Here is a 13,301-nt window from a genome sequence, read left to right as displayed (position 1 = left end):
CGTGGGTGGGGAACGAAACACTGTTGGGCCTGGGCAGGGTTTGAGTTATTTATTTATTTTTAAGTTTAATGTTTAAAATTAGTTTTAAAAATTGAAAATGATATATTTAATTAGCAAGTAACTAGGGTTAGAAGAATGGACACATAGCAGCTAATAAGTTGTATGATGAGCATACATCAAAGTTAATGTGGATGAGCAAAAATGCACCTTTTTTTTTTTTTTTTTTTTGTTCTTCGGTTGCTCCTTTTTTTGGTTCTTTGCTTTGTTTCCCCTTTTTTTTCTTTTTTTTTTCTTTTTTTTTTTTTTGTTTTTTGTTCTTTGCTTGCTTCTTTGTTTGGTTCTTTGCTTTGCTTTTTTTTTTTTTTTTTTTTCCTTGTCTTGGTTGATTGCTTCTTTTCATTGATTCAAATGGGATAGATGCCTTCATTTTTTGTAGGCATAGATGGAATCTTGGATATGTCATCTGTACAATTTGAATTCATGGCCTCTCCTATCAAAGTGGAGCAACAAGGTGCCATCGAACGATCACTGACAATGAACTAATTTCGATTAAAAATCAAGTGTATCAAAGGTAATTAGAGAAACTACATTCAACTAAAGAGTTTCAACAACAACAACAATGGAGCTTTATTCCATTAAGTGAGGTCAATTGTATGAATCCTAGAATTCCACTGTACTTGGTTTTGCACCAAGTCTTCCGTTAGCTCCAAGTATTCCATGTTTTTCTTAAAGTCTATTTCCAAATCTTCCTAGGTCTTTCTCTACCCATTTGCCCTGAGCCTTACTCTTATAATTCTAACCGGAGCATCGGTTGGCTCTTGGTTCACATGTACAACTACCTTAACTGATTTTCTCTCATCAAAAGAGTTTCCATTTCTAATTTTCTTTGGACGCTTACCTCTTTGATGTAAACAACTTTGCTATCTGGCGTATTTTGCTACATGTTGTAAACATGAACTTAGCTATCAGCATCACAAGGCCACTAAACATGTGATTCAGGAAATGTGGCCCCTTGAGTACTTTTCTTTCGTTAGAAAGAAGGGAATTTGCCAAGACAAAGAAGAAAAAGCAGCCAAACACAAAAGCCGCTATGGCAAGTCCGGGAGAAGGGCCGGCCATCAAGTACTTCATATGTGCCGGTAATGAACGAAACCTCCATCGCAATCAAAGCCCACAAAATCAAAGACACTACCATGAAAAACGTGTCAGATATCTCATTCTCATAATTTGGATTTGTGTAAACGGAGGAATAAAGGAGCACCAGGACAGAACAACTAGATACGGCCACGGCTATTGTATCTATTATCACGAATGCTTTGAACGCTGCCCTTCTTGATAGAACTATGGCACCCTGGTCAAGTCCTTTCTCATTTTGGTAACCACCAGGCATGGTAAAACCGGCTGCGAATGTTACAGGTGCTATCAAGGTAGCCACTAGCAGATGTGTTTCTTTTGCTTTATTCCAACTTTTTCCGATTTCCTTGAAACCTTGATTTTCTTCCACTTTATCGCGACCATCTTTGTGGCTGTTGATTCTGTGACCTGGTCTACCACCCCGCTTGCAATTGCACTTTATGATTTTCCTGCAAGACAGAAAAGTATGACAATGTGCTGGAAAACATAACTCAAAATTTTCGGACACAAGCAGTAGAAGGTGATGACTACTGAGTATGTACCTGCTTTTATGACATGCTTATCTTGTCCTCATTAGCTAGAATGATATCAAAGGCGTTGAAGTTTTCCTTGTTGAACGAAATTCTATCAACTTTAGCATCACCTACAAAACTATCCTCAACCCCAAGGTGGAGAATGAGCAAGCTGATGGAGGGGCTTGTCCCCAATAACATCCTTGCCATCTAAAAGGTGTTGCTAAGCCATAGATTTGTCAAAACAAAATTAGCTATCTGATAATGATGATTCCTAAAGGCATAGTGAAGCGCATTCCGACACTCATTGTCGACAGTTCACAACAATCAGGGCATTGAGAAATAAGCTCTTTCATTACATCTAGACGGCATCTCGAGGCTGCAAGGTGAAGAGATGTCCTTCCGTGTATGTCAGCTACGTATGCAGTAGATCTATCATGTTCCAGTAGTTTCTTAGCGATTGAAATTTGACCCAAACGTGCAGCAAGGTGAAGTGGAGTACATCCTTGTTCATCTGCTACTTCTGTCAAAGTACTATCCGTTTTTAGTAGCTCTCTTGTATACATAATACATACATACCATCATCATTGCGGATCACTGCAACGTGCAAAGCCATTATACCGTTGGGGCCTTGTCAACCTGGATATTTGCAAGTGTTAAGTATTCCAAATACCAAGTGACGATATTCCCTCTCGACAGCAAGGTAAAGTGGAGTCTTGCCAGGTTCTTAGCAGCGCAGAAAAACTCGGGGTCTTTTCTAGTCAACATCTCCAACACAAGAAGGTGATTAAAGCGCACTGCTTCGTGCAACGTTGTGTCCTTGTTGTTGTTGGTTTCCTGATGAGTATCTGCTTCTGCAAGCAGATTAATTTCTTCTTCTGGTGAGCTGGCTAGGCCTTGCTCAAGGTCGCCACGATAATGAGCTTTTGCAGCCTGATCAGTAAGAACTCTGACTATACCCGCCCGCCTGTGTCTCGCTGCAATGTGTGACGCAGTTTTGCCACTCTTATTTTGCAGCAATAGTAGTGTTGGACACATTTCAAGGATATCCTCCACAATCCTGGTTGACTCCACTTCCTACTGTTCCGATGTCGGGCCGCTCGAGCATGCTATATAAATATGGACTGTGTTATTTGTTGCAGTCACTTTCTGTCAAGTTGTTCTGCATGTTCCCTAAGGGCATCAAGGTCACCCATTTTTGGCAGCGTTGAACACATCAAGATCCGTGCCACTTATAAAAACTGTAGTATTACTGCCTTGGTTTGTAGAATCTTGGTTGGTATGGTCTGCTAGCTCGAGCTGATCATCGACATTGACCGATTCTAGTTGAGTGCTAGTGATCTCAGTCGAATTATTATCCGTTTATGATAATCAAAGTGAGCTTTTTGGCCAATGCAGTTATCAGAAATTTACAATATGAAGGGACAAAAAAATGAATGGACGAAGAACAGAGATGGGCAGATGAGATTTGAGCGGATCATGTGATGGGAATATTACCTGGAAGGAACAACCGTATGGATGTATGAGTTTAGGATCACTAACTGGATGAGATTTGAGTGGCTTAAATATTCGTCTTTATTTAAAAGTCCAGTATACTATGATGCACTCATGCATGGATACTTGTGGTTGGTCGCGTATTCCATATCTGATACTTAATTGGGTACGATATTTCTCCGATCCTCTCAGATATTCGTCGGACACGTACTATGGTCAATGAACACGGTTTTGACTTAACGGATATGCATCTTTCACATTTAGGATAAGCGTATCCAGCTTTTAAGATGAATTTTACACTTTTACAAGAAAAGATATTGAGGAGAAAATTAATAGGAGGCATCTATAATTGAAAGTTGATGAATACAAAGAGCTTTTCCTCTAATTAAAACCATGAATACTACTCTCACATTTCTACTGTATTTAAAGAGGATTGGATTTTCAACTTTTCTTCTCCAACTTCGCAAATGTACTTGAATTTGAATGATCAATTATGTTTAAATTGTATATATTTATTGCTTTATATATATATATATTTTATTTGTCATATCTATAATGTACCGTATCTTAATTTTTAGAGATCTTTCGAATTGCCGTTTGGTATCGTATCGCTATTATCAGTATCCTATCATGCTTCATAGCCAGTATATATATGTTGCATTTATTTGATTATTTATAATTCTAGAATCTCCGAAATTTTTATTAACTAACTTAAAACCAACAAGTTTAATTAAAGGGCAACATCACAAAATTAAAAGCAAGTGAAATATCTTATATCCTGCGTACAAACTTATTTACAAAGAGACTCACCATCTCCTTTTATTTCTCAGAGACTAGGAATTAACAAAGAGACCCAACCTCCTAAGCATAGCAAATAACAAGTTAGCCATCATCAACATATAGCCGCCAACCATGTCCTTCAGGAAATGTGGCGCCTTTAGTATTTTTCTTTCAGTAGAAAGAAGAGAACGTGCAAAGACAAAGAAGATAATGCAGCCAAGCACACAAGCTGCAACGGCAAGTCCTGGAGAATGGCCACCCAGTACCGCATATGTGCCAGTAATGAATGCAACCACCATTGCCATCAAAGCCCACATTGTCAAAGACACTACCATGAGAAACGTCAGAGATTTCTGGTCCATGTAATTCCACTTTGTGTGAATTGAGGAATAAAGGAGCACTAGGACAGAACAACTAGACATGGCCATGGCTAGTGTATCTGTTATAACAAATGCTTTGAATGCTGCACTTCTTGACAAAACTGCGGATCCCTGGTCCGGTCCTATCTCACTTTGGTAACCACCGGGCATGGTAAAACCTGCTGCAAAGGTTACAGTTGCTATCAATGCAGCAACTACCAGATGAGTTTCTTTTGCTTTCTGTAAACTTTCTCCAATATTTTTCTTGGTTCTCTGATCGTCCTCCACCTTATCACCACTGCCTTTTGGGTTTTTAATTCTACGACCTTCTCTAGCACCCCTTGAATGCAATATGCTTTTTAAATGTTCCTGCAGCCAGAGAATGTTGAAATGTAAGCCATGTTGCAGAGTTGGAGAATTGAAGGCAGGACCTAAAGGACTCAAGAGTCCAACGGCTAGTTTGTGAAAGAAGAAAGGCATAGGATCCTAGTTCCTAAGAGTAGTTGTAGGGCTAGGATTAAGAACAATGAAAGGCTGAGATTTACACAACCAGCTGTCCAATTCAAGGACATGTACTATCTGCAATTCTTGCATATAAGAATGTAAGAAAATGTTGAAAGAAATGTTGAATGAATATGGCAGTCTTGCAGCAATGATTTGCAGACTGTAGTACTTCTTGATATTTTCTTGCATCATTCCTCTCTCAAAAATATCCAAATTCTAACGTGGCCTCAGAGCCAATTCACGATCATTAGCTGGGCATAGTTGTGATTTAAGGGGAGATTTCAGTGTTCGAAACCCCAGAAATCTTTAAAGCTCAGAAAGCTCAAGTTCAAAACACTGAAACCTTCTCATAATTCAAAAATCATACCCCTCTTCTCAAAATGTCTGTGAACAACAATGGAGAAGTTAAAGCGCCAGTCTTTACTGGAGAAAACTACGATTTTTGGAGTATCAAGATGAAAACCATCTTCAAACCCCATGATCTTTGGGATTTGATGCAGGAAGATTGTGTGTCTTCCAAGGCAGGAGGAGAAGGTGACAAGGAAACCAAGTAAAAGGAAATCAAGGAGAAGGAGAACATGACCAAAGATTTAAAGGCTTTGGGAATCATTCAAAACTCAGTCTCGGATCAAATCTTCCCCAGAATAGCTCTTGAAGAAACATCAAAGGGAACTTGGGACAAACTCCAGCATGAGTTCAGAGGTGACATGAAGGTTAGAAAGGTCAAACTCCAAACTCTTAGGAGAGATTTTGAGTATGTTAGAATGAAAGAAAGTGAACGCTTGAATGATTAGTAGGTTATTTGAGCTTGTTAATCAGTTGAAAACCTATGGAGAAGAACTTCCTAATGCTAGAGTTGTGCAGAAAATACTTATTAGCCTAACTAGGAAGCATGAAAACATTGTGAATATTATTGAAGAAACCAAAGATCCTGACACTTTAGGGACTCAAGGGGTTGTAGCATCTCTTAAAGCTTGTCACCAAAGACTTGATAGGCACTCAGAATGCAACTGCGAATGCTTTTCAAGGTCTTAAAATTGGAAACAGAAATAGCTATTCCAATGGACAGGCCCATGGAAACCAAAATTTTAGAGGCAAGAAAAATGGAAGGGTAAAAACAAGAAATGGGATGGAAAGTCTAGTGCTGTGCAGAAACCAAATGCAGGAAATGAGGCTTCAAAAACCCCTGCAAAAAATCTGTGATAAGTTGCATTTTGGAGCTTGCTGGTTTAAGGGAAACCCAAGTGCTCATAATGCAACAGATTTGGGCATTTGTTGAAGGACTGCAATCCAAAAGGAAATCAGCGAGTTGCAAATCAAGTTGAGGAAGCAAATGTGTTCTTTGCTCAGTGTAGAATGGCAACAATGAAAAAGAAAAGCATTATTTGGTACATTGATAGTGGCTGCAGTAACCACATGACTGCACATGAATCACTACTCATTGACATAGATACATCTTACAGAGGTAGAATGAAGATGGGAAATGGAAACCTACTTGATTCAGTTGGTAGACACTAGTGATTGACACCAAAAATGAAAAGAGGTACATCATAGAGGTAATGCTTGTGCCTGGACTTAATGAGAACCTCCTCTGTGTAGGGCAAATGATTGAGCACAAGTACTTTCTTCATGAACGGAGCTGGAAAGGTATTTTTAGTGGGTAACATAATAACAGGTTTTTCTTATGTTGTCCAATCTATCGAGCAGTTCAACTTTTTAAACAATTTTCACCATTCGATTTCTTAACGTCAATCTTCAACATTAATTTTAGGATTACTAAGTAGTCTCAGACCGTTGAAGAAAAATTGGATAATAACACAAAAGAAAATTAGAAGTGATACGTACCAGCTCGAGTGCGTTGCTTATGTTGTCCCTACTAGCTCGAATGATGTCCAAAGCGTTTAAGTTTTCCTTGTTGAATGACATTATATCAACTTTAGCATCAAATGGTAAATCTGTTATCCCGAAGGTGGGATAAATAGCAAGGTAATGGAGAGGTGCATTGCCATTAACATCCTTGCCATTTAAGAGGATGTTGCTAAGCCACAGATCCGTTAACACAAAATCAACTACGTCATCTTGACCTCCCTTTATGGCATAGTGAAGCACATTCTGACATTCGTTGTTGACCAATTCACAACAATCAGGGCAACGAGTAAGAAGCTCTTTCATTATATCTAGATGACCTCTGGATGCTGCAAAGTGAAGAGCTGTGGACCCATCATTGTCAGCAACGTAGGCGGTATATTCATCACATTCCAATAGTTGCTTAACCATTGAAAGGTAACCAAATTTTGCAGCCATGTGAAGCGGAATGATTCCTTGTTCGTCTGCTGCTTTTGCCAGAGTTCTATCCGTTTTGAGTAATTCTCTCGTCATTTCTTTAGCATAAAAAGAAAAAGAAAACATAAATATATACTTCAAGAAACATATGTATTAATGAATCATGAAATGAAAAATAAAAGGAATTTTCTAAGGGAGACTTTGGATGCACTCCCTATCTTCAATGTTCTTTGACTGAAACCTCGTTGGTTTTCAGTTTTAGATCGAAGTCCTTCATATTAATGTAGTAATGTATTTTTATGTAAGTTACTATATTTTTAAATTAACATTTGAAATTGGTAGTTATTTATATTAATGAGAGTTTAAATAAAACCCATAATTTGTGGGATTAATAATATTAAACTATAAATTATACTCTTGATATATTGTATATATATATATATATATATATATATATAAAAATGGTTACATTCTTAAAAACACACAAAAAAAAAATGATATTAAGCTTAATAACATTAATAAATTTCTTCTATCAAGACATGGATACATACATTCTCAAATCAACGAAAAACAAATGTATCCATAACCATATAAGTTTTAAAATGGATAAGAAAAAAAATTGAATGGATTATATATAAAGAAAAATGGGTACTTATATTAAAATAGTACATTTTAGATATAAAAATTGATATATTTAAGAATGAGTCCATTTAAGATTTAAAAAATTGAAAAATTATATAAGTACAATTATAATTAAAAATTGAAATTCGTTACAGTCCTATTAGATTATGAATTTGATCATGTAAATCGTATCATACCTGGTATATCCGTGAGATTCTATCATATCTTTAGACTATATATTATTCTATTAGAGTTGTAATCATATTGAGATAAGGAATTTACTTTCCTACTATTATAAATAAAGACACGATGAAGTGTAATAACACATATAATTACACCTCTCTTCCCTTTATATTATTCAATAAATTAAGCCTACAACAAATTTATTTTTTTTTATAAAAAACTAATAGGTACAAACTTATTCTTTTTTTTTTTTGAAAATCTTAGAATTGTTTTGAATTAAAAATTAATTATGAGTTTAATAAAGGTGTGAGTATTAAAACAGCAAATCAATTACTAATTTTTATTTTAAAAAATTATGTAACTAGATATGTAAATTTATTATTACATTAATACTACTAACTTCGATTGAAATCTAAAAAATTAGTCTGGTTATTAGTCAATGACTAATTTTTCATTTTTTTTATAACTATTGTCTGTATACATTTACCTTCATCGTTGCGGTTAACAGCAGCGTGCAACGCCGTTCTACCATTTGGGCCTTCGTAAGTTGGATTTTTGCAACCTTCAAGTATTTGAAGACAATAATGAGTGTTTCCCCTCTCGACAGCTAGGTAAAGAGGAGCCTCGCCGGCATCATTAGCAGAATAGGAAAACTCAGGGTCTGCTTTAGTTAATATCTCCACCACCCCAAAGTAATTAAAACGGGCAGCTTCGTGCAGCGCTGTGTCCTTCTTCTTGTTGGTTTTCCTGATGAGTTTTTGCTCCGGCAAGGCGGCATCTTCTGATGAGATCGCACGGCCTTGCTCAAGGTCGCCTTGATAATGAGTTTTTGTAGCTACGAGGAGACCTCTAACTATACCAGCACGCCCATATCTTGCCGCAATGTGCAGGGCAGTATCACCACTCTCGTTTTGCAGCCATAGTAGTGCTGGACACATTTTAAGGATATCTTCCACAGTTTTTGTTGACTTGAGTATCTTATACTCAGATTCTTTGTACGTTGGGCGACTATAGCATGCTGTATAGATATGAAGGATTGTGTTCTTGGTTGCAGTCAATATTTTGTCCAGATTCTCGCCATGTTCCTTAAGGATATCGAGATTGCCTTGTTTTGCAGCATTGAAAACATCACGATCCATGCTACTTATTAAAACTGTACTATTGTTGCCTTCTAATTTTGTAGCTTCTTGAATGTCGGTCTGATGACTCTGATCTGCTTGCTCAATCTGGTCACCGACATCGGTTGATGCTAACGGAGTAATAGGACTCTCTGACTGATCAGCCATAATGGAGGTATCCATGTTGAGGGGGTGAAGAGTGATGCAGGAGGGGGAGAAAGGCAAAATTACAACAAGGCCAGTTCTGTTGACTAGTTCAAGCAGCAATCTGGTGGAGGTATTGACTGTTGAAGATAAGGCTTGGTGGGACAACATTAAGATTAAATGGTGATTTGGTATATTACTCTAATTACTATAATAGGCAGGATTGGAGGAACCCTAATAGCTATATTAAGGATGTCCCTACTTTTACAAAACACACGTTCCATTATGAGCAAGTTCTATTGTTGCTAGAAAACTTCTGTTTGTTGAAAGTAGAAGACTTCTTTGTTATTGGTCTTACGTATTTCAAAAATAAGTAAATTGTAATTGATTTATTGTAATTTTAATTTATCAGATTCGCGATCTTAATGTTTTGTTGTGGCTCTTCTAATTTCAAAAGTATCTTTTAAATACATTAATAGAACCAAAGTCTGAAGTAAATAATAAATTTTAATCATTTTTCGAAATCTTTGTTCATATTGTTTTTTAAGTTGTAATTTCGAAATCTTCGTTCACACTGCTTTGTCATTTTGAAGTCTTTCGTTCACACTACTTTTTTAGTTGTCATTTGTCATTCACATATTGAGAAGAAAAGCGGTGGAAAAAGCAGTGGAAGGATGGAAAATCAGCAAGTAGGGCCGCCGATCTCCCTTTTCCTTACTTTTCCTCAATATGCTTTTCTCACTTGCATCATTGCTACCTACCTGCATTATCGGATGTGCCAATTTGCCCTACGTGAAAATCTAAAAAATTCACAATTACGGTCCTATCAAAAGTTGAAAATCAACAAGTCTTTTGATTTCATGTATGTACCGAAGAAGAGGATTTTATCAAATACTATAAGGAAATGTAAATGGTCTAAAATTGATATTGTTCCCACCGTATAATCTGCTAACCCAACATTATTGAAGTTTAATTGTAAAAAATTTTACTGTGGCTACTGACTATGGAACAATGTATCACATTTTATAATTTATTTTGTCAAACTCTCGATGTGAGATTTTCGATACATAACAAAGTATTATCCAAATCCAGTTGAGTGTTGACTCCAAATATAGGTGCGGTAGCAATTTTGGTCTTATTTTAACCTTAATCTAACTTTGTGGCAGGTGAGATGGTTTCTCCTTTCTTGATTGCCAAGAAAGCTGATTCAGCAGATATATAAAGCGGGCTCGAGTCCAATGGGCTTTAGCCTCAAGCCCAAAACATTGAGCCTAAGCTCGTCCTCAAATTTAAATGATTAGATCAATGGGTCGGTTCAAAGCCCAAGAGAGTGGTGAGCCACGGACCCAATAACCAGGCTGGGTCAACGGAGACTCATATGTATCAAAGCTAGATAATCTGGTTTTCCCTTTCGAACAATCGCAATTAGGGTTTTCTGGATCACACTCAAATCCCCAAAGTTTCAGTCTTTCGTTCTCCTTCAGAGACTCGAAGCTGCCTTGGAATTCAAACCGCTGCAATCATGTACGGATCGAGAGGGTAAGCATAGTTCGATTTTGTTTGCATCTTTCTGTTTCTTGCGATAGAATTGATTTTTTTGCTGCGTTTGTATCTCTGAAATCTGTGGCTGTCTGTCTTTGAACATAATTGATGTTTTTAAGTATGGTTTTGATGATTTTTGGCTTAGGAAACTCAATCAAATAGATAAAATTGATCAAGAAAATTCAATCAAATAGGTAACATAATTGGTATTTTTTTCGAAATCAAAGTAGAACACCTAGACCTTGGCTAGTTATTGACCTGTATGTGTACTTCATCGAATAAGTAGGCTGAATTTGAAACTTGAACCGTCTTTCGAGGACTGGAAATGTAGGTTAGGGAAAACGTTGCTGAGTTTATGATTTTCATGAGCAATATGTGACGTGTGCAAATAGTTCATATATTAGGCGGTGGCGTGAATTATTAAAGCCGCAGAGTATGTATGAGAGATTTGATTGCGTGAATGAGAGTGCGATATTTCTCTTTGTGAAATCCCATGTGATTGCTTGCATCTGTTAGCATAAGTAGATTGATATCTTGTTTATATGAAAAAAGGGGTTTTCTTTTTTCTTTGCCTTACCATGCATCGGGGTTTATTTCTAGATATATATGTTTGATATGTGGTTGGTGGATATGATTATTATTTATGTTGGAATATCAAATCTAGGGTTTTAGACATTAGGTGACAGGGAAGTGTGTGGGTTGGGTTCGGTTTTATTAACAGGTTGAGTGGGGGATTATCTCTTTTTTGGGTATTTAAGGGCAATGTTGGGAGGCGGGGGGGTTTCGGACGGGTACGAGGTCGGCTCAAAGAGACCAAGAATGATGGATCCCTACTTCGCAGTGAGCAGCGGCGTGAGTGGCTTTCATCCTTATGGCTATGGTGGGAATTTTCAGCCCCCGGTTTTTCCAGTGGCCCGTCTCAGGGGACTTCCATTCAACTGCACGGATATTGACATCTTCAAGTTCTTTGCTGGACTGGATATTGTTGATGTGTTGCTGGTCAACAAGGGTGGACGGTTCTCAGGAGAGGCCTTTGTTGTTTTTGCTGGACCAATGCAGGTTGAGCTTGCTCTACAGAGAGATCGGCAGAACATGGGTCGTAGGTATGTCGAAGTTTTCACTTGCAAGAGGCAGGAGTACTACAAGGCTGTTGCAGCGGAGGTAAACTATGAAGGGATTTATGATAATGACTATCAAGCAAGCCCTCCTCCAACCAAATCAAAGAGGTTCAGCGACAAGGAGAAAATGGAGTACACTGAAATATTGAAGATGCGCGGCCTCCCCTTCTCAGCAGAAAAATCTGAAATTCTTGAGTTTTTTGGAGAATTCAAGGTTTTAGAAGATAGGGTGCATATTGCCTGCCGCCCGGATGGAAAGGCTACCGGAGAGGCATATGTGGAGTTCGTCTCTGCAGAAGAGGCGAAAAGGGCAATGTGCAAGGACAAGATGACAATTGGTTCGAGGTACGTGGAGCTTTTTCCATCGACACCAGATGAAGCTAGACGGGCTGAATCCCGATCAAGGCAGTGATTAAGCGCTATGGTCGCGGATTTAAGGTTTAGATCTGTATGTGATATTTCCATTGTGTGGCTTGGGCTAAAACATTTTTCTCTTTAGTTTTATAAACGAACAATAATTGTTGGTTAAGTTGAAGTCCTTGTGCGGACAAAAGGAAGATGACTTTTTATTTCGTAGCATCTCCTCCCACAATTGTTGGGTTATGTTTTTCTTTTTCCCCTACTTAGTGTTTTTGTGCTTGGTTATCAAACCGTCGGTTTCGCGAAAACTCAGCAGTCACATTTTTCAGAAAGAACTCGCCTTGTGAAAATCTATAAACCGTCATAAAATCTATTTTCATGGAATATTGCAAAGGTGTTATTAATTTGTGTCACACGAGAACTTTCCGGTTTTGTTTTTGGGAACTCATACGAGAACTTCCTAGTAGGTCATCTATCATGGGATTGCTCTCACGTGGACTCGCTTAACTTCGGAGTTTCGATGGAACCTGAAGCCAGTGAGCTCCCAAAAGGTCTAGTGCTAAGTAGAGATGATAATGTACATATAAGGCTTACATAATTCACTTCTCTGGACGATGTGGGATGTTACAATTTGTATGTTTTCAAACTCAAAAATTAAATTTGATAAAAGCGATACTTTTTTTTTTACTTAATAAATTGAAAGACTGCTTCTGAATGACAATATATTTCTAATCGCACACGCAAAGTCTTTTGAAATTTCAATAATCTCATTTTTCACAGAACTCACTAACCATGCACATCAAGAAGAGTATTATGTAAATATAATGGACAAAAGGAATTTCATTCTAGCAGAGTTCTAGGCCCCCTATAATTCTTATTAATGTTTTGTTTTCAAGCTTAAAAATTCATTGAAAAAAAATTTATATTATATGTGAATCAGTCATTTGTAAGACCGCTTCTAAATAACTTATAAAATTATGCTTGTCATGCAAATAATTCTTTCGCATAAACTCCACAAATCTCGCCTTTTCATATAAAAAAAAGAAAAAAGAAAAAAAAAAAAGAAGTTATGAGTTTTAATTGGTTATGCAAATCTTTCAATAACCATCATATAACATATTATGCTGAAATTTATGCCACATCATAAAC

At 37.2% G+C, this 13,301-nt stretch overlaps 2 protein-coding genes and 1 pseudogene across 3 annotated transcripts; 1 reads left to right on the top strand and 2 right to left on the bottom strand.

The window, feature by feature from the left end:
• Nucleotides 1-282: 282 nt before the first annotated feature.
• On the bottom strand, nucleotides 283-3,008 carry LOC125473024 (annotated as a pseudogene).
• Nucleotides 3,009-3,819: 811 nt separating this feature from the next.
• LOC103936553 (ankyrin repeat-containing protein NPR4) lies at nucleotides 3,820-9,485 on the bottom strand. The gene is made up of 3 exons (XM_009346406.3): nucleotides 8,358-9,485; nucleotides 6,629-7,164; nucleotides 3,820-4,648 (listed from the first exon to the last, which is right to left on the bottom strand). The coding sequence occupies exons 1-3, from the start codon at nucleotides 9,301-9,303 to the stop codon at nucleotides 3,974-3,976; spliced, it is 2,157 nt and encodes a 718-aa protein (XP_009344681.2). The 5' UTR covers nucleotides 9,304-9,485; the 3' UTR covers nucleotides 3,820-3,973.
• Nucleotides 9,486-10,513: 1,028 nt separating this feature from the next.
• Nucleotides 10,514-12,371, top strand: LOC103936552 (heterogeneous nuclear ribonucleoprotein H2). 2 transcript variants are annotated; one of them, XM_009346404.3, is made up of 2 exons: nucleotides 10,514-10,671; nucleotides 11,433-12,371. In XM_009346404.3, exons 1-2 carry the CDS (start codon nucleotides 10,655-10,657, stop codon nucleotides 12,202-12,204), a joined length of 789 nt encoding a protein of 262 aa, XP_009344679.2. In that variant the 5' UTR covers nucleotides 10,514-10,654; the 3' UTR covers nucleotides 12,205-12,371. The 2 variants fall into 2 exon arrangements, with proteins under 2 accessions (XP_009344679.2, XP_009344680.2); XM_009346405.3 differs by having other exon boundaries at nucleotides 10,523-10,671; nucleotides 11,516-12,371.
• The last annotated feature ends 930 nt before the right edge of the window (nucleotides 12,372-13,301 follow it).

The sequence above is a fragment of a genome, unplaced genomic scaffold (genome assembly GCF_019419815.1).
Source record: "Pyrus x bretschneideri cultivar Hongxiangsu unplaced genomic scaffold, Pyrus_bretschneideri_v1 Contig8, whole genome shotgun sequence".
Classification (NCBI taxonomy): domain Eukaryota; kingdom Viridiplantae; phylum Streptophyta; class Magnoliopsida; order Rosales; family Rosaceae; genus Pyrus; species Pyrus x bretschneideri.
Note: the sequence above shows the minus strand (reverse complement) of the source record. Positions and strands in the feature narration are given on the sequence as shown.